The 25,384-nt window shown below is 37.8% G+C and overlaps 1 protein-coding gene and 1 non-coding gene across 2 annotated transcripts; both read right to left on the bottom strand.

Annotated features, from left to right (window-relative positions):
- Positions 1 to 10,954: 10,954 nt before the first annotated feature.
- Positions 10,955 to 13,134, bottom strand: COX7C (cytochrome c oxidase subunit 7C). The gene is made up of 3 exons (XM_070412296.1): positions 12,946 to 13,134; positions 11,918 to 12,056; positions 10,955 to 11,100 (listed from the first exon to the last, which is right to left on the bottom strand). The coding sequence occupies exons 1-2, from the start codon at positions 13,018 to 13,020 to the stop codon at positions 11,940 to 11,942; spliced, it is 192 nt and encodes a 63-aa protein (XP_070268397.1). The 5' UTR covers positions 13,021 to 13,134; the 3' UTR covers positions 10,955 to 11,100; positions 11,918 to 11,939.
- On the bottom strand, positions 11,211 to 11,273 carry LOC139009637 (small nucleolar RNA Z39). The gene has a single exon (XR_011471362.1). It is a non-coding gene; the product is annotated as a small nucleolar RNA Z39 (small nucleolar RNA).
- Positions 13,135 to 25,384: the final 12,250 nt, after the last annotated feature.

Genomic DNA, 25,384 nt, shown 5'->3' with positions numbered 1-25,384 from the left:
TGTGGCAGAAAATTGGTTCTAAATCCACCAATCTTTACTTCCATTCCTTTTTAACAATCATTTTTGTTTCTCATAAGTTACATTTTAACAGCTAAATTTTAGTCTTTTTAAATTCTAATAACATGTTATTTTAGTTTGTTGCTTGGGAAGTTTTCACATTTGCAAATGATGATTGATTTGACTCCAGGGCACTGAGGTCCAAAGTTTTGTCTTAATGAAGATTCTTCTAACAATGTGATATTTTGGAGTCTATCATCATAACTTACAAACTATACAAAAGAGGTTGTCATAACAACCAGAGCTTAGTGTTCCAGATTTTCTCATTTAGTTTTTATACCTAAGTCATATCATCTCTCCGTATTGTTTAAAACCACCTGTGAAATAAATGAAATGTTTACCTTTAGCATTAAAAAGGAATCTTACAGAATCTCCTGTAAGTAAACATATCTGACAATTCATATATGGATGTCTCTCAATACAAGTATATGTTTATGTGTTATATCCATAATATATATTTAATATGTGGTCTATTTCTAGTCCCCACATATCTTATCATCCTAAATTCTGCCTATCCTTCAAGACCCAAACTCAACAAAATTGTCTCAGATATACTAGATTCCCAGCTTTCTAATGCTCTCATAGATCTTTTTAAGGCTCAGTTTCAGCACTTAATCCCATTCTAATTTGTACCTAATTTACCTGTAAGCATCGATCTTAATCCTAGGTGTCTGTGCTCCTGATATAGGGGAAATGTCACCTTGCTTTTCTCAGTGTTTCTCTCAAAGACCACTGAAATACCTTAAAACAGAGGGATAAAATATATATTGAGTGAAATGAATATATCTTTGTCAAGCAATTCCTTGGGCAGAGCACACAGAGTTCTGCTTTCATGGAATACTGACACCCTATGTATATATGCGAATGGGACTGTCTTCAACTTTAGAGTTCAACATTCATCTTATTAAATATTAAAATGAGCTCTCTATAGAGTACTGCCTCTTACTGCCTCTTGATTAACTACACTATAAAGTTATTTTATAATGCCAGAGAAAATGCTAAGCATTCAAGACATCAAAAGACTTTACCACAGGTCTTAGAATGTAGAGGCCTTAAGATTTTAAGACCAAAATTAAATTAAATGTAGAGATAGAGAAGCCAAAATACTTTTCATGTTGGCTTATCTCTTGAAGAAGTTTCATTCTCATTTCTTTTTGAGGTCACAATGTAAAATCCAGATGCTGTATTTTGCACATGTACACAATATAATAGAATTGCTATGGAAGCTAATAAAAGTGCACAAATAGCCCTGACCGGTTTAGCTCAGTGGATAGAGCATCGGCCTGCAGACTGAAAGGTCCCAGGTTCAATTCCGGCCAAGGGCATGTACCTTGGTTGCGGGCACATCCCCAGTAGGAGGTGTGCAAGAGGCAGCTGATCGATGTTTCTCTCTCATCGATGTTTCTAACTCTCTATCCCTCTCTCTTCCTCTCTGTGAAAAATCAATAAAATATATTTTTAAAAAAAGTGCACAAATAAAACAAGCTCATTACTGAAACAAAACAATTAAGGACAATGGGAAGCATTCTTTCCTGCATTTCATCTTCAAACATCTTATATTAAACTAGAGGCCCGATGCACGAAATTCTGGCAAGAGTAGGCCTTCCTTCCCCCGGCTGCCAGCACTGGCTTCCCTCTGGCACCTAGAACTCGGGCTTCCCTCGCAGCCCTGGCTTTGTCTGGAAGGTCATCTGGTCTAATTAGCATATTACACTTTTATTATTATATTCTATCCTTTCACTTTTAATGTTCTAACCTTGATTAAACCCTGATATTCTCATTCTTAAATTACTTCGTCCTGGTTATTCTTCTTTCCCAAGTTCTCATGAGGCCATCAGTCAGGTAGTGGCAAATTAATATTGCTCTTGTCACCCACATGCTCACAATTGTAATGGGCTGTACCCTACCAGCAACCCTAGACCTTAAGTTATCCTATCAACCCTCTCTCCCCCAACTACTGCCCCACCACAGCACTTCCTTTTTGCCACACATAACTATCTCGTCTCATTTTAGGGTGAAATATTACTGTTTCTTTAATCAGTGTTTTCATGGAGAGGGCCTGGTATGTCTTCTAATTTTTTGACTCTCTGTTTTTACAGAAACTTTAATTTCTCCTTTTTGCTTCCTTTTCTTCATTTACTAGCAAGCCTCCAAGGGTGCATCTCCCTGACACTTGCATTTACTCAGGTGTGGTGTCATTAGGTTCTGCTAATTTTCAAGTCATAGTAGCCATTTTTCATTCTACAAGATCTCAAGCTGGTTCTCAATATTTTCCCATTCTGAATGCAACCAGTTTTTGAGTGATTTTAATCTGTACCCCAACATCCTCAGTCCCCCTATTTCCAGCCCTCATTTATATCCCATCTGACCCCACTCCATCTTTGCTCAAGTCTCCCTGGGGTGTAGGCTCTAGACACAATTTTGCTGGTTAGAATGTTTATTTTCCTACTGATAGGTAACTTAAAATCTGTGTGTGTGTGTGTGTGTGGCGGTGGGGGGGGGGGGGGTGGTTCCCTACACCAACAAGTAATTCTGGGATACCAGCAGGTTAAGTTGTCTGAAAATTCAACTCAATTCTGACCCTATCTACCCAGACATCCAGACATACCATCAGATTCCATAGATAAAGGGTTCAGTCCCATAAGATTGCCCTCCACTTCAGATGCCAATTGCAAGCCCAGGTTGTGCTTCTGACCCACTGGCTACAAACTGGAGGCTCCAATAACCTCTTTCAATATAGGACCCCAACTGCAAGTGCAGGTTATTGCCTTTACTCCTGACCAACTAACTATAAATCAGAAGTTCCCATGAACCCCTCTTTGGGTATGACTAATTTGCTAGAATGGCACACAGGACTCAGGAAATCTGTTTATTCAACCAATTACTGTTCTGGCTCCCCAACCTGGAAGCTCTCGGAAAACCCTCCCTTTTGAGTTTTTATAGAGGTTTCATTACTTAGATAAGATTCATTAACTCATTGTCCATTAGGGGTGGGGGAAAAATTCAACCACTACCTCTTCTTACCTCCCCATAAATCAAGGGGTGGGAAAGTGCCAAGCCCCTATTAAAGGTCGGTTCCTCTGGAAACTGGCCCCCATCCTTTGGTGCTTTCCAAGTCGCCTTTATGAACATAATCCCAGTTGTGGTGGAAATGGGCTTGTTATGAATCACAAAATGCCCATTTCACCTTTATGGCTTTAAAGTCTTTTTTGGAACTGTGAGGACAAGAGACCAAATATTATAGTGAAAGATGCTCCCATTACTGTTATTGTTTAATAAATTCCAAAGGTTTTGGAAGATAAGCCAAGAACTCTGGATGAAGACCAAATATATATGAACATAAATATTTTAGTCATTTGAATGAAAATATATATATATATATATATATATACACACACACACACACATATTTCTTATAAATCACATCACAGTCACATTAAAGGCATAGATTATGGGTGAATTTGCTTTCCCTACCAATCAGTAAGATTTGGGGGAGGACATGGGAAAATTTAGATTTTGAAGGTGTCTCAGTCCATTCAGGCTGCTATAACAGAATACCACAGACTGGTGACTTACAAATAACAGAAATTTCTCACAGTTTTGGAGGCTGGGAAGTCCAAGATCAAGTTGCTGACAGATTTAGTGTTTAGTGTATGGTGAGGGCGCCCTCAGGGGTCACTTTATGAGGATATTAATTCATTCATAGAGGCTCTAATATCATGATCTAATCACTTTCCATTAGCTCCACCTGCAAATACCATTACATTGGGGATTAGGGTTCAACATATGAATTCGGGGGGACACAAACATTTAGCACATAGCAGGAATTTTTCCTTTTTCTGTGATTACTTAGAAATATTTAGAATTCTCTTTCTAAAATCCAGACACTTTTTTTTTTTCAGACAGTTCATATTAAATCCTATAATGGCAGATATTGCAAGCCAGAGTTTTGCTAGAAATTCATCCTAATGTGTGCATTAGGAAGTATTTTTGGGACTGTAATTGAGAGCAATGTCTCCAAAAGCTTAGACTGTTGGGGGAAAGGCTGCATTTGAGAATTTCAGATTATCTGTTCTTTAATTAAGCAATTAAATAATGAAACCTAGATTACAGTTTCAATTCTGCTACACTGATTTTCTCAGTTTCTGACTGTGAGAAAATCCATGGCTTTTCAAGCAGGTATATTTATGGAGGGAAAGAACTCCTGAGTAGTCCAGTAGCTAAAGAGGAAAATTATAAACATCGAACCATCAGTAATTACTATCTTCTATGTCCAAAATATTGGTAATTTCATATGGTTCAGCTTAATATCTACCCTGTGTGGGAAAAACATGATTGATTTTGGTAGTTAGCATGAGAGCTTAAGCATGAATAGAGATTACACACTCTACAGTTCATAGATAAAATAGAACTGCATTGAGCAAAAGCTCGTAGAATGTAATGTGGGAATTTTGTTGATAATATTAATCTGAGTAGATCAGTATTAAGATATAAGCATAATAAATTTATTAATATATAGATATTTAACTAATCATCTCCTATTACTAGGCAACAGGAAAGAATTTCATACACTGGTTCCGCATATACTTGGAAATGCTATTAAACCCAATTAGTATTCATCTTACCTCCATCTATCTAAATGTATCTATTGAAAACCTAATATTTACGAAGCATGGCACTAAGTTGTGGAATCCAACAAAGAAAACACACAAAGCTTATTCTAAAGAATAAGGAGCCCTCTCAGAATCCTGAGTAATTATTCAGTATAAATAATTGTAATATCTGCCTTTTGTCAGACTGGGGAAACTGGGAGGAGGCAGTACATTTTAGCAGGGATTATCTGAAAAGCTCAAGTAAGAGATGACTTTGTGTAGGAATGCTACTGAGAGTTGTACTGCTTTTCAATGTACAATGTACGATGAAGGTGATTGGACAGGGGAACAAGTGTGTTCTGGTATGATGCTGTGTCAACCTAGAAAGGACTGATTTTTCTAATTTTCACAAAAGTGTCCAATGGGCAAGTGAAGTACATCAAAATGAGAGATTAGGTGGAAAGGCCAGGTAGGTAACAACTCAAAACTGCAACTCAAAAACCACTTGAAAAACCAAAAGCTAATTACCTCCATCATTCGGGCCCCTGTTCACACTTGATAATGCTGAAAGGAGATCTTTCCTTACTACCCTGAGTCAGGCTTTTGTGTGGCACCCAGATTTGTAGCTGTAGATACGATGAATTTTAAATTGGAAGAGTACTTAGAAGATCATTGATTTGACACAGAATTCTACAACTGAAGAACGAGAGATGTAGAGAAGTAATTCTTTTCAAGGTCAGATGGAATACCCAAGTATTTCAATGAGGGTAGGCCAAGTTTTGCTGCATTAACAAATAATCCTCAAGCCCCAGGGTCTTAAAATAATGAAGGTTTCTTGCTCACTTTATACATTTGACAAAGGGTTGTACTCACTAGTATCTCAGGAACCAAGGCTGATAGAGGATATAATCCCAAGAGTAGGAAGAAGGAAACTTGGTAAATTGTACAGTCTTTTAAAGCTTCCATGAAGTAAAACACATTATTTCTGCACATATTTTCATTTGTTAAAGCAAAGACAACAGAATTCAATTCTGCCATGCACATAGAGTAGACACTGGCATGTTTTTGATAAGCCCTAATGATTAGTATACCAGGTTAGAGAAGGACCCAAGTGGCTTATATCCACATTCAAATACGAATTCAAGTAGTCTCCATAAAATCAACAATAAATGATATACTCACTAAAATAATCTTCATGGTACCAATACAAATACATAGAAATTAAGTGGCTATATTCCTTCTGGTTTATAAAATTTCAGTAGCTATGGGAACAAAACTATTTTATAATAAAAAATTTTTAAAAAGTGTTGACGTGAACAGAGTATAAGTCATGTCAAAGCTTTCATTGCTTGCTATAAATTATATTCTATTGAAAAGAAACAGAAAAAAAAGTATAACACTATTTCTCATCTCTTCTATAATTAGCTTACTGTTAAGTTCTACTCTAAAGACCTGTGGTATGGACTTTATTTATTGGATATCCTATACAATAAAAGGGTAATATGAATATGCAAATCGACTGAACGGCAGAACGACCAGTCGCTATGATGTGCACTGACCACCAGGGGGCAGACACTCAGCACAGGAGCTGCCCCCAGCCCACAGGCCCCCATCAGGTGATCGGGGCCTGCTGGCCAACCTCTTGGTCCCTCCCAGCAGCTGACAGGCTCCGATCACCTGATGGCAAACGGGAAACCAGGGGTGGGTGGCAGTAGGGGGGTGGGGCTGGCTGCCAGCACCGGGGAAGATGGCCCTGATTGCAGACCAGGCCTAGGGACTGTACCTGTGCACAAATTTTGTGTGCCGGGCCTCCAATACTAAAATAAAGGCTTATTACATTTTTACACTTGGGTTTATCTTTTCAGGGTATTATACAAAATAGTTACAGCAAGTACTGTCTTTTGCACACCCAATCACCACTTTTTTCTCCCTATTAGAATCCTGATTTGTTTCATGTTCCTTCTTCCACATTAAGAGTTGGGAGTAAACCCTAATTGCTCAAATCTAAGGACTGTGGTGCCTGCCATTCCATGGGCTAGTGTTATGTTTAGAAAAGGACAGTAAATGGTGAATGAGTCTTCTGGTGGGTTTCTAGGAAACCTGTCTTCATTCTTAAAAATAACTGAAACAGTAATTTTTCTTTCTGAATATTGTCAAGTCTGAATGGAATACCTATACTGTAGAAGTTGTCTTATGACAAGGAAATAGTTTAGGAACAACAGGCTAAGACAGGCCCATTAATTCACTGAGCTGTCTTTTGTTATAGAAAAGAATACATTCCCTGATTCTTTAAGCCAGTGCGCTTATTTGCTGGTCTGAAACCAGCAAGATCAACAGCTACTGTTAGAATACAAATTAACACACACTTTCTTTAATCAAGGAAGGTTGTCTACAAAGTATATGGATGGAGTAAATGGTATGATCAGTGATATAACCGTTACATTTTGGCAGAAACTCATAATCTGAGACTGCAGTAATTGGAATACTTCAATATATATTTGGAGAACCCAACTCAGCAAGTTACCTGGGAAAAGTTCATTTATATTCAGAAAACATTGAAACATACACCATTTTGGTGTAAGGACTAGGAGGCCCGGGGTTTGCTCCTTTTAGGTAATTTTATCATTCTTGGCTTCAGTTCAACAATCCATTCAATAACTGTGCATTGACCACTAAATTATACTTGCAAGATACATGAATAAATAAAAGCTTCTCTGGTCTCAGAAAGATCACAAGCTGGTATGGGAGATATGTATGGAAATCAATAATTACAGTACATGCTGAGGTAATCATAAAGCTGTTTCCTGGGTTTCACATTCCATGTGAAATGTTTGGGATAATGGGGAGGAACCAGCAGGGAAAAGCTTTACAGAAAAGGCACTTGAGCTAAGCTATGGTACATAAAACCATTGGAGCTGTGTGGCCAGGGTGACATGCTAAGCTGGAATTTTACTGATGATCACAGCTTATTATGACGACTTGCATTTTAGTACTGACTCCAGGTATCTTTCCATTGCTACTATTAAAGGATCTGCTGGACAGCTGGTTAGAACTGCAGCTAGAGGAATTGAAAATACCAACCTAAAACTGCAGAACAGCTCTGGGATTAACTTGAGGAATTTATACCATGAGCATTTTAGCTTGAATTATTTTTTTTAGTACATAGGGGGAATATATATATATATATATATATATATATATATATAATTTACAAAATTAATATTCTGTAGTTTTAAAAAATCCAATCCAACACAAAAAATTTATTCTGGAGTCACAAGCTAATATGAAATTGTGTTTTGTGTCAAACTGGCTGGGCCATGGTATTCAGATAATTGGTCAAACATTGCTATGGATAGTTCTGTGGTTTTTTTTTATTCCTTCTTCATAATGTGGGTGAGCTTCATCCATTCAGTTGAAGACCTTAATAGAAAAAAACACAAAAACTTCCCTGGAAGAGGGAATTCTTCCAACAGATGCTTCGGACTAAACTGCAGCTCTTCAGTGACCCCACCAGATTTTGGACCTGTCAAGCCTCCACATTTGCATGAGGTAATTCCTTAAAATAAATCTACACACATCAGGTTATTACTTTGGAGAATCCCAATATAAAAACTGAACATTTTTGTCTGCCCTCCATCACTCCATATTCTTACACAGTAAAACCAGCCTACTGAAGCCTTTTTATGGAAATGGGGCAATCCACTGCTGGTTTTTCTCATTCATGTACAGCAGGTCCCTGAATGTTTCTGTTATGAGAAAATATTCTGGGTCAGTGCCATTGTGTGATTTGCACCTTTTTCCCATTTGTTTTTCCTGCGTAATACTCAGATTTCCTCTCTCATCCCGAAGATGTGCAAGGTAACTGGCATGTTTCAGTTGTGCCAGTGGGACAGTGTGGGTGTGTGCTGGGATGGAATTTCTTGCACCCTGAGCTGCCCAAATAGGCTCTAGCCACCAGCAATCCTGAACTGGAATAAGCAGGTTGGAAAATAATTATCTCACATATTTTTATTAATCTTCCTTACCAGTTAACTGCCACATGTCCAAAATGGAAATCATCCCCACACACCAGTGGTTCTCAACCTTCCTAATGCCGCGACCCTTTAATACAGTTCCTCATGTTGTGGTGACCCCCAACCATAAAATTATTTTCGTTGCTACTTCTTAACTGTAATTTTGCTACTGTTATGAATTGTAATGTAAATATCTGATATGTAGGATGTATTTTCATTGTTACAAATTGAACATAATTAAAGCATAGTGACTAATCACAAAAACATGTAATTATATGTGTTTTCTGATGGTCTTAGGCGACCCCTGTGAAAGGGTCGTTCGACCCCCAAAGGGGTCGCGACCCACAGGTTGCGAACCGCTGCCACACACGCTACTTGGAATTTAATAAAAAAAAATCAATTTGCAATGAGTATCATAAAAATAAACACATTATAATTCGGGTGTTCTTAAATATTTTCAGTTGAAAATTCTCATGAAAAAAATGATTTTAAAGCATCTATATACACTTATGGCGTACAAAGGGTTAAATGTATGTACAGCTCACATTTAAATTTAATATTAGAAGTGTTTTGAGTCTTTGTAAATTTGGTGTTTTTTCATTTGTTTTGTTTTTATCAGAAATATGCCATTGAAACTCATTTAATGGTTTTGGTTTCGTTTTAAATCACTGCTTAAAGTCACAGATCCAACCTATAGGCAATATTCAGCGAGGACTACCTGTATGATTTCAAATTAACTTAAGAAGATAAATTTAATAAATCAGATCTTTTCTACCTACACCTTGCTGTCCATACAAAGTTAACTTCTGACTCTTGATGTATTTTAAAGCAGAAAACACCATTTAGATTAGAACTTGCCAGAGAGCAAAATGTTTACATAGCTCATTGCTCCTCAAAATAATGAGGTAAGCTCTATCCCCAGAGACAGCTAAATTTGCAAATTTAAGGGCAAAGATTTGAACCAAGAATTCAGAATCATTTTAAGAACCATAAATTTACTCATTTCTTCTTTTCCCAAAGGTAGAAAGCCTTGATGTTCTTGATGTTCCATTGAAAAACTCAACAAACACAGGATGACAGCTGTTTCATCAACAATCAAAACAAACAAAAAAACGACACACAAGTACAGGGAATGGTGGGATAGTCATTTAGATTAAATTGCATCCATTATTTAAATAGTTGCCTGGTGGTTATTAAAAAGTGTAAGATAGGTATGGAAGTAGCTGTTTTGTTCCATGAAGGGATGTGCAGAACCATTCATAGGTTCTCAACCTGTGGGTCGCGACTGCTTTGGGGGTCAAACGACCCTTTCACAGGGGTCGCCTAAGACCATCGGAAAACACATATATAATTACATATTGTTTTTGTGATTAATCACTATGCTTTAACTATGTTCAATTTGTAACAATGAAATTGGGGGTCACCACAACATGAGGAACTTATATTAAAGGGTCGCAGCATTAGGAAGGTTGAGAACCACTGATCTAGAGCAATTTTTCAAGAATCCAGAAGTACAGACTTTTATGTGAATATTTTAGTTTTAAGTATTGGTTTAAAAACAGTACCCCCCACCCCACCCCCCAACTCTAGAAGCCAAACAGATCACCAGTTTACCCCTGCTTTACAGTGTCCTTCTAACACCAAAGGTGTTCCAAAAGTGACCAAATTGAGATGAAAATACTTTCTAATTACTCTTTTCTTTCCCTAATACCCCTAGGAATGAAGTCGCTACACTTTCAAGCAGCCTTTCATTACTCAAATTTGATTCATGGGTACAATTACTAGAGTTATCTTTTAACCCATTTCTACTAGTCAAAGCACCAGAATTGGTATTTCCTATATTCTACCTTACATGCTACTTCATTCCATTTCAAATATTGTATTTCTTTTCAGTCTAAACAAGACTAATATTGGCTAGTGGCACATTTATGAAGACAAAAATTTTAGTTTTAGGGAATAGTCCTAGAGGAAAGTATGAAACTCTTGAACTTATTAATCTGTATACAACCCTGGTTTTCCTCATAAGTAACTATCACTGAGGCAGAAAAACTAATGCACTCCTTCAAAGTAAAGGGGAAGACTGAAAGTAATTTTTTTCTCTCCCTTTAAATAAAAATTAGTATAGAATTAAAAGTCAAATTTGCATGTATAACATAAATTGCCAATAAGGTCATGACCTAGCAATCAAACTTAAATATCAGATTTTAAGACCAAGACATAAGCTAAATCACATATATTTTGGTCAAGAATCTAATATAGGGATAATACCCAAATGAAAAGGTACACATATGCTCAATTTATCACATTTTGTATTTCAGAGAAGAGGCATTAAGGATTCATGCCATACGTTTATTTACAAACACATCTAGTATGTTGAGTTCAACATTTTGATCCATTTTTCAAAGAGACTGCATCTCTTAAAATGCTCCTCTTCATATCTGTGAATAAAAACACACAAAAAACTAATGGTAGTGAAAAATCCCATTCATTTAACAGAAATTGTGTAATTTCATCAATGTATTGTCTGTCCACCACAGTTTATGACTGGTACATCAGAAAGCGTTTACAGTATCATGACTTCATTCATACTGATTTGCTTCATCATATGCACCAAACTCTTTCCATATTAATGGCTTGGACAAATAATTTTCCCTCTAAACTATGACAAAGTCTTTATTTTCCGAAGTATACTTTGGAATTTATTCCAATTACTTCACAGAGCTTCCTTAGTGTCATTTTTAAGGGAAATTCTGGTCACAATAAACTAAATAAATCTGTTCTTCTCACGCAGGAATCTGCTAACATCCCAGGCCACAAGACTCCTCTGGGCATATATTAAAATATATTGCCCTCAAGATGGACTAAAAATCAGTTTACTAGAACTTTCCTGGTCAGACAGTGTTACCTGTGGCTAAAAATCCCGATCCACCACCACTAGCTATGAAATATTGGGCAACTTAACACTTTTAATGTCTCCAATCAGGTATCAATCATCTACTTCACAGGCTTGCTAGGGAGCCACATGAGATTATTAATATAAAGCAAACCCAACCAACAACAGTACTAAATAAACCCTGGCTTTCGGGTGAAGAAACACTTGTTGCTAGGTTTATCAACTTGTCTCCACCAATGCCACATACACACTTAACTTCAGGAATATATACACCTATTTTTGGAGGAAGAGGTGGAGAACACAGGAAGAAATAAAAGGGAAAGCACTGCTTTGGGAAAATTAGAAATCCATTAATTAATTACCTGTATCTTGGATTAAACATCCTTATTTTTTAAGCAGTTGGTGTCTTACTATAAAAAAAGGTGCAGCAAATCCTGATCCAAAGTATAAAGTCATCATGACTAGTAACCGCCACTTGTTTTCCACCGAAAATGGCAAATTCTGTTGGGAAAAGAAAACATGCAACAAAAAGAGCTTCACATCATCTGATTTTATAGATCACCAATAAGTACACAGAGGATAGACAATTTTCCCATTTTACATAATCTAGCATTGCACCCTTTTAAATCATTATCTTTCCAATCCTATGACCTCCATCATACATAACACTAGAAAGTAAAAAAATAAAATAAAATCTGGCTCTGTTGAGCAGTGGTCTTAAGAACTCGGGTGTAAAATAGTGAACTTTCTCTTTTATTTTAGAAAATAAAAAATACTCCCCAAAGGTAAGTTTGGAAACAGCACTGTTCTGGTTTACTAGTTGTTGAAAACTAGGCCCTTGTTAAAGGCGGCACGGCTACCGGACTGCACCGCGGAGCCTGCTTTTTCATAGCCAAGCGGCACCCCCTCGAGGCCGTGTCCCACGCAGGCCGGTGCCGGGAGCCCGGGAACCCTCGGGGGCTGCTACTAACCACCCGGGTCAGGCTGTTCACCCTCGAGGCTAAGCCCATCCTCAGCCTACGAGGGCTTAACTTAGCAACTAGTTAGAGAAGATTCGACCCACAAGCACAGGCCCTCGTGCCGGCTTCATTCATTCCCGGTGACCTCTAGTCCCACCAGCCGACAAGGTCTCCACGACCCGCCGCAGGTGCTGGCGGGGGAGGGGGCCTCCAGCTCCACCTGTCGCTCCTTTCCTGGACGAAGGCGCGCACCCAGGCTCCTGGGCTTTCCCCCCGGCCCAGGGGGAACTCGAATGCTAGTCGGTGTCCCAGGCTCAATTCCGGGCTGACCGTCTCCCTTCCCACGGCCCACAGGCGGCCCTGGGTTCAGCGAGGAGCGGGCCGGTGTCCGCTCTCCCCCACCCCAACGACCCCGGCCCTGCCACACTGACCTTCCCTGGGCCCTCCTCATAGTGGCTCCTACGGACCACAGAGGTTGTGAACCTCCGAATGCTTTGGCCCAACATTTTCCTGTTGGAAGGCCGGCGAAGGTGCAGAAACCGAAGCAGGAGAAATGGCGGTATCACACCAGCCGTTTTTTTCACGACCTTGTTCCGTTCCTTCAAGGACCGAAAGGGGAGATGGGAAATGGGGCAGAGCTCTCCGAAATCGCGTGAAGTGGCGAGCGCCGGGTTTTGTGGGAGTTGTAGTTCTAACCACTGGACGCCATGTCGAGCCTGAAGGATTATGGGAAATGTAGTCCTGTGCCAGTCTCAAGGAAGACCAGAACCTACACTGCCTCCTATGAGTAGTGATTGATTGGTTCAGACCTGAGTTCTTGACAAGTTTCTTGGCTTATTGTTTTCTAGAAAAATTATTATTATTATTATTATTATTATTATTAATCCTCACCTGAGGATATTTTTTTCCATTGATTTTTAGAGAGTGGAAAGGAGGGTAGGGGAGAAGAGAGAGAGAGAGAGAGAGAGAGAGAGAGAGAGAGAGAGAGAGAGAGAACATCTACTTGAGAGATAGACATCGGTTGGTTGCCTCCTGAATGCGCCCCAAACAGAGCCAGAGACTGACCTGCAACCGAGGTATGAGATAAGAAAGGATGTACCTGCCCGTGACCAGGAATGGAACTCATGACCCTTCCATAGGTCAGTGGGCCTACACTCTTAAGTCCTGAGCCAAACCGGTCAGGGCTCCAGAAAGATTTTTACTAAATTAAGTGAAACAGTTTCACCACATGCACTCTAGTTTATAAAACAATAAACTTCTCCCTTCACTTTCATTATGACTATATAGTACTAGGTGCTTGTGATTTGCTGTACTCTACCAGAGCTGAGAGAGATGTGTGCTATGATCTTATCTAGGGAAACAAAGCATGAACGCAAGTAACCAATACAAAGGCTGTTGGAGAGAAAACTGAGTAGAGTGTTAGGGGAAGGATTCCTGAAGATACAGAAGTATCGATGGAGGGCAGAGATGAGTATGGCATGTTTCGAGTGTGGAAGAGAAAAGCAGCCTCTGCTATCCAGAGCTAACCTGGACAAGGAATTAGTGTTCTCCTGCTGAATGTAAACAATTTCACAGAACATCAGCATCGGGCAGAATTACTCAGTGTTGGCGATGGATCAAAAAAAGAGTACAATCACGGTATTATTATATCTGAACATAGATAAACATGAACATTAAGTCACAAAAATGACTAAACATCACCGTGATCCAGTCTAATATGATCACTTCTGCATCCTTACCAATGACAACCTTACCTTGGACTAGTCCTTCTTCTTCCTAAGTAAGATTTAGTAAGACAGTCAAAGTCATGGAAAACAAGTGCAAATTCTGTAAGTCCTAACACCTTGCTGAGATGCCCACGGTTCCTGATGGTATTCAGTTTCTTTTACTGCAATGAATAATAAACCCAGTTTGTTCAATTATTGGTGTGTCCTGATGGCCTTTGGATAGTGGGAAGTAACCAGTGATAAATGAGGCTAAGGAAATGGCATGTTATATTGTGGAGGGCCCTGGTAATCTAAGTTTTATACTCTTCATCTGGGTCCTCATGGGCCCTGTGGCAAATTAAAGATAGTTGCAAATGTTTTTACTAAGAGATGGGGCCTTTGCCTTCTCTCCCTGAATCTGTATAGACTCTCTGTGACTATTTTGACCAAGAGAATTTGGCATTAGTGATGCGGTGCCAGTGTTCTGCACAGGTCTTATGTTATTGGCAGCTTCCTTTTATGTCTTTTGGAACACTTGCCCTTGGAACCCTGAGCCTTCATATGAGAAGACTGACTAGTCTGCTGGAAAGACCTTAAAAATTCACCAAAAGGAGGAGGATGTTGGCTGAGGTGTCAGGCATGTGAGTAAAGCTATCAGCACCCTCCAACCCAGTCCAGCTGCAGCTGAACAGTACTGAGTGGCCCTAGGTAATGCTGTGTAGAGAAGAGTTGCCCAGGTTAGCCCTGCCCCAAATGCTGATATACAGATTTATGAGATACAATAAAATGATTATAAAAAAATAAATAAAATGATTATTCTCTAAAGCCATTAAGTTTAGGGCAGTAATAAATAACTGAAACAGATACCTAGAAGCAACATTGGTTTATTTAGGAACCTTTTGTCTGCCAAGGGCCATTTGAATATTTATAGCACCATTGCGTTAATATAATCCTATATAATAAAAGCCTAATATGCAAATTGCCTGGGAGTTTGACCAGTTTGACTGCTCACTATGGTGTGTGCTGACCACCAGGGAGTGGCATGGAACATGGCAGGCATCAGCGATATGGTGCTGGCAGCAGATGGCAGTGGAGGTGCTGCTGGCCCCAATGGGCCCTGACGAGAGCGGAACCGTGGAGGGATGGTACAGCAAGTGAGCAGGCAGTGCCAGGCCAAGGTGGGAGCGAGTAGAGGCCCGATTGCCTGCTGATCACCCCGTACTCAGCAACCAGCAGTGGCGGCGGGGGTGCGCCTGGCCCTGATCAATCGCCCCTCAGGTGGGATGGTGGAGTAGGAGAGGGGGCGGCGCCAGACCAAGGTGGGGTGCCAGGCGTGGCTGCGGGGCTGTGAGGCTGGGGGCGCGAGCTGGGGCCCAATATCTGCAGGCCACCCGAGGGACCCCACCCATGCACAAATTCATGCACTGGGCCTCTAGTTCACTTAATATGACTTTTTGTTGCTATGAAATTTGGAGTCCCAACTGTGGGTGCCTTGGCAGGGCCAGACTAAATATTTCTCAGGCTTTCTGTGGCCTACAGGCCAGAGGTTCCCCACCCCTGATTTAGGAAATCATTTGCCATGAGAACAGTTTCTCACCATTAACCTATATAATTAGTAATTTAACTGTGTCATTGAAAATATTTATTGTAAAAAGAATGTTTTTGTCAAAGGGTCAAATTGAGCACAAAGAAAAATTTTATATGAGTTTTCATATTGCTTTTCTTAGTTGTTAATTAGTAACCAATTAATAAATTAGCTAACTAACTGACATGCCCTGAGTTAGGGGTTTTATGCTAATATTGATCTCTCAAATTAACGGTGGAGGAAAAAAGAAATGTAAAGAAATCTGGCAATATTCCATTTTTGAATAGGCATTGTGGTCAGTTAAATATGGTTATAATTTCTTCGTAACTCTTCCAAATGAAAGTTTGGGTCTTACTTCCTCTTTACCTTAGTGACCTGATTGGCCAACAGAATGCTGCGGAGTGACATCCTGAAACTTCTGAGGCTGGTTTATAAAAAGCATTGCCGTTTCCATTCAGGCAACTGGAAATGTTTTCTTAGGAGACGTCAGCCACAAGTAGGAAGTCTAACTACCCTGAGACAACCAGGACTACGACGAAGCCCAGGCTAGCCATGTGGAGAAGCCACATGGGTGGCAGAGGGGAGAGGGAAGTAAAGGTAAGAGGAAGGGAGAAATATGCCATGTGCCTGACCAGCCCCAGCTCTTTCTGCCAGCCCTCTCAGACCAGGCATCAAATTTATGAGTAAAGAAGCCTTTACGTGATTCCAGCCACAGGCATGGTTCGCCTACAGCCCTACACCTATGTGAGGTGTGTCAACAAAAACTGCCCAGCTGAACCCATCGGCCTCCAGAACTGTCAGAGAAAATGTTGTTTCAAACTGCTAAATTTTGGGGTAGTTTGTGATATAGGAATAGAATCCTGGAACAGGCATCATACACAATTTCTGGTACACATAGCCTAATAATCTAAATTCAGTCATGATAGCTACCAAGAAAAAGATGAATCATTCTAGACAAACTTTCGATTCAGTTTGATACTCTTTTGCTATAAAATGAATATTAAGAGAAATGAGACGTTTTATGGATTGGTACAAAATCGAAACATATTTAGGGACATGAGATTTACTCCAAAGTCATATTTTAGAAATAAAATCCAATTATTTTAAGTAGTGAGCGTGGCATATATCATAGAGTGAGCATTGCACTTTTCAGACCCACATGTGTCTTTGGAGACTGAAATTACATTATATAGAACAGTATATCTAAAAATTAAAGTGCAGTATTTATCATTTCTTTCAACAGCTACTATATTAGATTTTTAAGAAGTAGGTTAGAGTTTATTTAAAAACAAATTGTTTAGTGAAGAAATTATATATCTCTATCCTACAGTGAAAAACTTAAGTTAACAAGTTTCTTAAGGTTTTAAGTTTTTGGAATATCCTGCGACTGTAGAGTTAAAGTCAGAACTCCATGTTAACTTTTATTTGGAATTTTACATTTGTAGAAGAAAAAAACCCACCTCATTTCAGGAAGGAGAAAATGTGAATTCAGTGAGGCAGTTAGGGTTGGAAAATATTCTGCCAGCTTTCAGAATGATTTAGTGATGACCAACTGGAAGAAAATTTTTGCAAAAAAAAGTGTTCACCTGATTAAGCTGTATATTTTACTCGTCACCTTGTTTCATTAGTTTCAAATACCTTTTTTTTTTCTTTAAAAGCATTTCATATTTCTAATTCCAACTTTATTGCTTAATTTCAATGTAAGTTTAAGGATCATTCACTTTTTTTTTTAAAAGATTAATTCATAGTATAATTATTTGCCATTGGAAATTGCCAAGCATGGGTAAATATATCTTTACAAGATGAATACAGAAACTAAAATTTCTCAATTTGAAAATCAATGATTCATGTTATATTTATGCTCTATCTCAATAATGACATAACTTGCAAAGAAACTTCTGAACAGATTTCTTTAAATTCACTATAACATTTCCTGTTTCTTATGTAACTGGAATACTAACTGGTTAAGTAGTTTAATTTATTTACTTTAGGGAAACATAGTTTAATTGAAAAAGGGGACTTGGAAAATAAATTTGAGCATCATTCTAAAAATAAATCCTCTATTGTTAGAGTCGAAGTAAGAAGAACAAGATACATTTGAGAGTATCATATGCATTTCATATGATGGTTATAAAGAATTGTGCAAATACGCCCAGCCGGCATGGCTCATTGGTTGAGCAAGGACTTATGAACCAGGAAATCACGGTTCCAATCTTCCTCAGGGCACAAGCCCAGGTTTCGGGCTTGATCTCCAGTGTGGAATGTGTAGGAGGCAGCCTATCCATGATTCTCTCCCATCATTGATGTTTCTATCTCTCTCCCCCTTCCTCTCTGAAATCAATAAATATATGTAAAAAGAATTGTGCAAATAAGAACTCTATGGAAATCTTGATTTATAACCAGGCCTATTATTGCTAAGCAATGCATATAAAGCTGCTACTATATTTCTACCATTCAGATGAGATTTAAGAAATCCAATAAAAGGCACTTTGTTCCTCCAGACAATGGTCTGGCAACAACCTGGTTAACACAGTCCATCAGATGTGTTTGCTTATGCTATAACAGTTTTTGTATTCTACTTTTTAGTTTATACTTATTAAGAAAAATGGGATTTACTTGAGAATAACATTTATGCACGTTGAGTAAATTATTACTGAATTCATCAAAGAGTTCTTTTAGACATTTCAACTAATTATAAAATTATTACACAGGGGGTTCAGTTTAATTTTCAGCTCTCTTTATATTCTTCAATTAAGCTATACCCTTACTGAACAGTATTCTAAAACTGTATCATTATCCCTGAGTTGTGCTCAGGACCTTCTTACCACTTTGCATGAAAGGGTTTTATAAATAACAGACACACGAAACTCATTGCTAGGTTTACTGCGGAGATTTTTTTCCCCTTTGAGGATGTGTTTCAATATATTTCACTGTATCATTTTTATGAGGACCCACAGGAGAAATTTGCATCTGGTCTTAGAACTAGAATAAACACGTTTCTCTGGGGTAGCTGATTTGCTTTCATCTTATGAATACTGTGAATAACAAACTTCACTGTGATTTTTCTCTTGATACTGGTTCCTAGAAAGCTTAGAGACAAAGGCATGACCCACCTTCAGTGGAGAGAACAAATGTATTTCGTGTACTTTACTCCTGGCTCCATCTTCTTTTCTAAATTTATCTACCTTTGCTTCACTTTTCCCCCCGATTTTAAATTAACTTTATCTTGTTAAATAGTATGGGCCTTTCTTCTGTACCTCAAATGTTTTCTGGAACTACATTAGCATGCAAATAAACTAATAAATCATAAATTTTCCAGACACAGAAGGTTGTTGTAGTGTTACACTTGTGTGTGTTACATGTTGCTGAGTCAGCTCCAACTTCTGGCGACTCTGTGAGTGAGTGATGTGCACAATCCTGTCCTCAACATCCCTGCTCTTGCCCGTGCCTTTCTTTATGGAGTCAGACACCTCGTATTCAGTCTTCCTCTTTTCCTGCTGCTTCTATGTTTCCCAGCATTATTGCCCTTTCTAAAGAAACCCGCCTTCTCATGAAGTGCTGGAAGTAGGACTGAAGCTTCAGTATTGTCATTTTTGCCTCTAGCAATGTTTCAGGCTTAATTTGCCCTGAGACCCACTTGTTCTTTCATATTAGTCAGAAAGGTATTTTCAAGTTGAAAATACAAGAAAACAGCCCTAACTGGTTTGGCTCAGTGGATAGAGCGTCAGCCAGCAGACTGTAGGGTCCCGGGTTCGATTCCAGTCAAGGGCAAGTACCTTGGTTGTGGGCACATCCCCAGTAGGAGGTGTGCAGGAGGCAGCTGATCGATCTTTCTCATTGATGTTTCTAACTCTCTATCCCTCTCCCTTCCTCTCTGTAAAAAATCAATAAAATATATATTTAAAAAAAAGAAAATACAAGAAAACATGATCTATTTCAATTGAGTTTTAACAAAATGTAATTGTTTCTAGCAATATTAAATCATTATTATCCCTTTTAAAGAAATTATTATCTATATAGATAAAAGCCTAGTATGTAAAGTGCCCTCTCCGGAGTTCAGCCAACTGGGAGTTCAATCGATCACTATGATGTGCGCCGACCTGACCACCGGGGAGTGGCGGTGAATGAAGGAAGGCCCCAGTCAGCAGCAGGCAGCTGATAGGGACTCTACCTGTGTATGAATTTTGTGCACTGGGCCTCTACTACAAATATAATTTTAATGAGAAATTTAAGCACCCATGCTAACATTTTAAAATTTTAGGATTTTGTGTGTGAGTGTGTGTGTACGCGCGCATGTGCTAGTGATGCTATCTGTGAATGCAGTACATAACAGATATAATCTAATGGTATGCAATGTTACTAAAGAGCCAGTTAAGATTATGAATAATGTAAGGAAAATTTGGATATGCCAGAAAAAATATAGAAAATTTATAATCAATTTTTAATAAAATGCTATATCCCATATTTAAGAATATGTAGTATATGAAGTTTTAGTTATAGTATACAAGATGACTTTAAAAAAATAATGGAATGATCATCAAAAATTAAAAAAAAACCCAAAGTGAAGTATAGGATTTAGGTAAAATCTTTTCCTTGTGAAAAATACAAGTAACTAAAACAAATAGATTTCAATACAAGTGTTAATGCTAAGACTATTTTGAATTTAAAAAATAAAATTTAAAAAATCAACAAATTTAAAAATTACTTTGAAAGAGCAAGTATTGAAAAACAGAAAATTTTTCATAAATAGCACTTGATACTTTATTAATAACTAGCTAATTTAAAAATGCCCAGCATTACCTAAAATTTTTAATAGTGTATAAATTTTCTATGAATGACAGTTGGCCTAAAGCTACAGTGTCTAAGTTCATCGATTTTCAGTTGATTTAAAAAAAAAAGATGTTGCTTAAAATTATTTGTGCCTCAGATTTTACTGATAAAATTTAGAATGTTTTGATTACTTGAAAATAAAATGGGCTGACAAGTGGTTCAGTATGAAGCAAAAAGGAAAAAAAAGAGCATAATATCTTATTAGCTTATGTAGCCTAATATTTTGTTTACATAAAACAAACATTTATTCCCATAAGGATGAGGTAGCTTTTTTAAAAGGAAGACATGGATTAAGTAATTTAAATATGAAGGGACAAAAGAAAAATCTTCCCAATTGCATGACTTAAAAAAAATCAATCCTATTATATTTGTAAACCTGTACTATTTTAGGCAGCTCAGTGAGAATAGAAAGGTAATTATAGGCTCTTTTGAGCTTATTCTTTTGCAGCCAGCGGGTAGAAAAGAATGTTTTGGAAGATGTTCAACATTTAATTACCTTAATTCTGATTTTTCCTAAAGAATGTCAATATTTTTAACCAATTAAATTCAACTGCTTACTTTATATTGTGTAGTACAAGGAACATGTCAGAGCTAATAAAAATGTAAATTAAGGAAGGAAAATGATAATATTTCCCTAGCATTCTCTTTCTCTTTTACTAGCACATTAAAAAAAAGCCTCATCTGCTATGTCTGTGAATATTCTTCCCTATGTATGCATAAGCAGTACCAGAAATCATAAAGAATGATGGATGTTCTTAATGTATTTTAATTACAACTATGTGTAACTTTGAACTATGAAATAATTTAGAGAGATTAAGCAGAAAACTAGCCAAAGTAAGAAAGCAGATTTTTGTAGTAGGAACATGTTCTACCTGCTAGCAATGCACATTTCTGTCTTTCTTACTGATCATTATACTCTGTTTTCTAAGGATAAAAGAAATACAGATGCAGAGGTAAAAGCTACAGCCGAAAGAACTCTAGTGAGACCACTTGCCCTCCCAACATGTTATCTGTCTCTGATAAGGACCCCCAGGTACTTTGTGGGAGCACATGAATATGGTTCTGAAAACGCACGGATTTCATATGACTTTATTCGGGGGTACATCTAACCTTCCATGAGCATAATTAAATGGTTGTTTACACCACTAAATTTGGAGTTGTTTTTTATGCATCGACATATAACTGGAACACAATTTGGTACCTGGAAATGAGGTGCTGCTATTGTTTGGGGGAGCAGGCAGTGGGCTGTCTTTCTATGTGTGTCTCTGTTGCCACATGGCATTCTCCCTGTGTGTCTGTGTCCAGATTTTCTTCCTCTTATAGGGACACCAGTCATATTAAGCCTATCTTAATGGTCTCATCTTAACTTGATTACATCTGTAAAAACCTTATTTCCAAATAAGGTTATATTCACAGATACCAGGTGTTACAACTTCACCAGATTTGTTTTGGGAAGTGCGATGTCACACCAGAGACATAGAGAGGATCTGGCCAGGGCACCACCAGCATTGACTGCAAGACCGTTCTAAGTTCCATTTCCTCATGCATTTGGTGTTTAGATATACTAAATTATTGGCATACTGAATAATTTTCAGGTCCCAATTGTTATGGTTTTTCTTCTTCACATTCTTCTTGCCTAAACTATGTCTCTTGTCCTCTCTGCTTGGGAAAGTCTCTTCATCTTTAAGATGAATGATCATATCTTGAGGGAATCTTCCTTGGCCCTCCCAGTCTCGCTATACCAAGCAAACCACTCTCTTCCAGAGGCATTTACTTATTAACTCATTCAAAAAATTTAATGCATATTATATGGCACAATGCTAGATATTAGATATGGTGCTTGGTTATTAGGAGTATAGACCTTGGTCCTAAGGTGGGTTAGAGTCCAGTAGAGGACACAAAATATCAATAGTTATAACAAAGTTCAATAAATAATAAAGTAGCTGTAGCATGATATGGTCACTGAGAAGAAGAAACACCAAGCCCAGGCATCGGCAGAGTACGGGATGACGCTAGTCAGAAAAATTTTGACACAAGAAAGATCAACATTTTAAATGTAAAAAAGTTCTAAATCAGTCTTAGAGGGCAACTACTTTTGACTCTATAACTGTTTTTTACTAGTTATTTAACTGTTTGCTAGTTCATTCATTGAATCATTCATTCATTTGTTAAATTTGACAGTTATTTCAGGAATGAGGCACTGAGTTAAGTTCTGTCAGACAGATGTTTGAGCTGTTTTAAAACAAACATTAAGTATATGTAATGGAACAAAACATACTTACAGTTTTCAAAGTGAATGTAGCAACTTGTTATTTGGAACTGTTGACCAAGCTGTATTTATCTATAATTGATTAGTTTCCTAGAAAAAGTTTTGTTAATATATGATTTGTATATCTCAAAACAGTCCTTCAATATCTTAAAAATAATTTTTCTAAATAGACATTTTAGAATGCCTGCAATTAGAGTTACAAGTGATGATTGTCTGCAATGGTAATTTTCTTGTCTTACTGGCAAAAGACTGCTCATTATTTTTTTTTAAAAGTGTGTCAACAATTATTCCTGTGTAGAATGCTGCCCTTTTCCAGAAGCTGATAAAATAAAATATTCTACTTCCTACTGACAATGCAGTAAAGTGTAAAGGAAGATAACTAACTTCAAGACTGACATAATAAAAACCCAAACTGAGTTCTGATGGATTGGTTTTAATATAATAAATGATAAAAGAGCAATTTGGGGGAAAAATTACTTTACTTTTACACTTGTCCATCAAAATAGATTCTGAGAGACAGTGAAAATGCTATTTGATGACAGATAATAGTAGATTAGAGTGGGGTGTTCACAATGTAAATAAAGATAAAGGAAAAAGAAAATATCTACACGAATAAAAGGGTAATATGCTAATTATACTGGGTTGACTGAACATCTTCCGGATGACTGACTTCCTTCCAGACAAAGCCATGGTGGCAGGGGCTGAGGCAGAGGCAGTTAGGGGTGATCAGGCTGGCGGGGGGGAATGGGGGGGCAAACAGTTAGGGGCGAGATCAGGCTGGCATGGGGGAGCAAGCAGTTAGGGGGCAATCAGGCTGGCAGAAGAGGGCAGTTAGGGGGCTATCAGGCCCGCAGGGGAGGGCAGTTGGGAGTCATCAGGCTGGCAGGGGAGCAGTTAGGGGGCGATCAGGCAGGCAGGCAGAGGTGGTTAGGGGTGATCAGGCAGGCAGGTGAGCAGTTAGGAGCCAGCCTGGATTATGAGAGGGGTTAGTCCTGGATTATGAGAGGGATGTCTGACTAAACTGGCAGTCAGACATCCCCTAAAGGGTCCCAGATTGGAGAGGGTGCAGGCTGGGCTGAGGGACACCCCCCATGCACGAATTTCATGCACTGGGCCTCTAGTATAGAAGATAAAACTGGAAGTTCTTGGAGACTGATAAACTTTGGTTCAATTTTGGATATGTTCAAATTGAGAAGTTCTTGAGACATCCAAATAGGGATATTGCCCAACTGTGAATGTAAAACTCAGAGAGGAATTCTGATATAGAACTAATTAAAAACATTATCCATTTGCAATTAATTTGAGGCCATGGACTTGGAAGTGATCACTTAAGCATGGAAAAACATTGAAAGAGAGGTTTTAGCAAGAAACATACTACAGCTTATAATGTATTATAGTTTTTCATTCACTTAAAAAATGACTATAGAGTAAGTCTGGGTATATAGGAAGTGACAAGATAATAACTGTTGGGGTTGTTCTTTTTATTCTTTATCCCATGCGACACATTTTTCTTTTAGACTGTGATGAGACAATGTGGTTGAAAGCACACAGCAATAGATTTTGTCACTCCTGTCACTCTACTTTTAATAATACATTTCAGCAATAGCAAAGTCTTGCATGATGTATAAAGTCAATATTCAGTACAATAATGCTATATTTGATTATGATGACAGAAGTTTGATATAAATATGTTTTTCTTATTTAAAAAAAGTTTTTCTCTAGCTGTGAAATTCATTTAGTGCTTTGCTGTTGTCTGGAAATATCACATCCTTTTTTCCCCCTTAGCTGCTTTTGCAATACTTTAACTTTAATGGTTAAGGTTGCAGTAAATAATAGTGTTTATTTGTATGCTAAACAAGTAGAATTTTAAAGATTGTTTGAGTAAACATATAAATCCAAAGTGAAAAACTAAATAACAAAATGTCTATCATACTTCTATTGGGAAATGGAACATGTGCATATGGACAGTATGCTAGCTTTAAGACACTTATAATAGAACACAAAATACTCATTTTCCATAAAATTATATAAATTGTCATCTTCTTGTTAGTCTAATAGTACTGATTCATTTGGGTTATTAATCTAGATAACTTCCTTTGAAATATTACTTTTGTATATGGTAAAAAAGGTGTGCAAAAAAACCAAATAAACAAGAAGCATCTTGGTAGCCTTAAATGTAGGACATTACTTAATTACATGGAAATTATTGTTTTGCTTAAAGGTCATATTTACTAACATTCATTAATCACTTTTATGAAACAAGGAAAGTGATTACATTATTCAAGTCTTTGATATTTTAGTAGGAAGAGAGAAAAGATTCAATTGGTCCTTTGAAGTTAGTTTATATTTTCTAAGCATATGTGATAAAAAGATATTCCAACTTAGCTTTTTGAACAAATGATAAATTACAAAGTAATTGATGATAAGAGACCTTAAGTTTGAAATTCATAGTAGTTAAATTCAAAATGCTGTATTATGTA

Source organism: Myotis yumanensis, unplaced genomic scaffold (genome assembly GCF_028538775.1).
Source record: "Myotis yumanensis isolate MYYU_CA2020_CCGP unplaced genomic scaffold, mMyoYum1.0.hap1 SCAF_4, whole genome shotgun sequence".
Classification (NCBI taxonomy): Eukaryota; Metazoa; Chordata; class Mammalia; order Chiroptera; family Vespertilionidae; genus Myotis; species Myotis yumanensis.
This window is presented reverse-complemented; position numbering and strand designations above follow the sequence as displayed.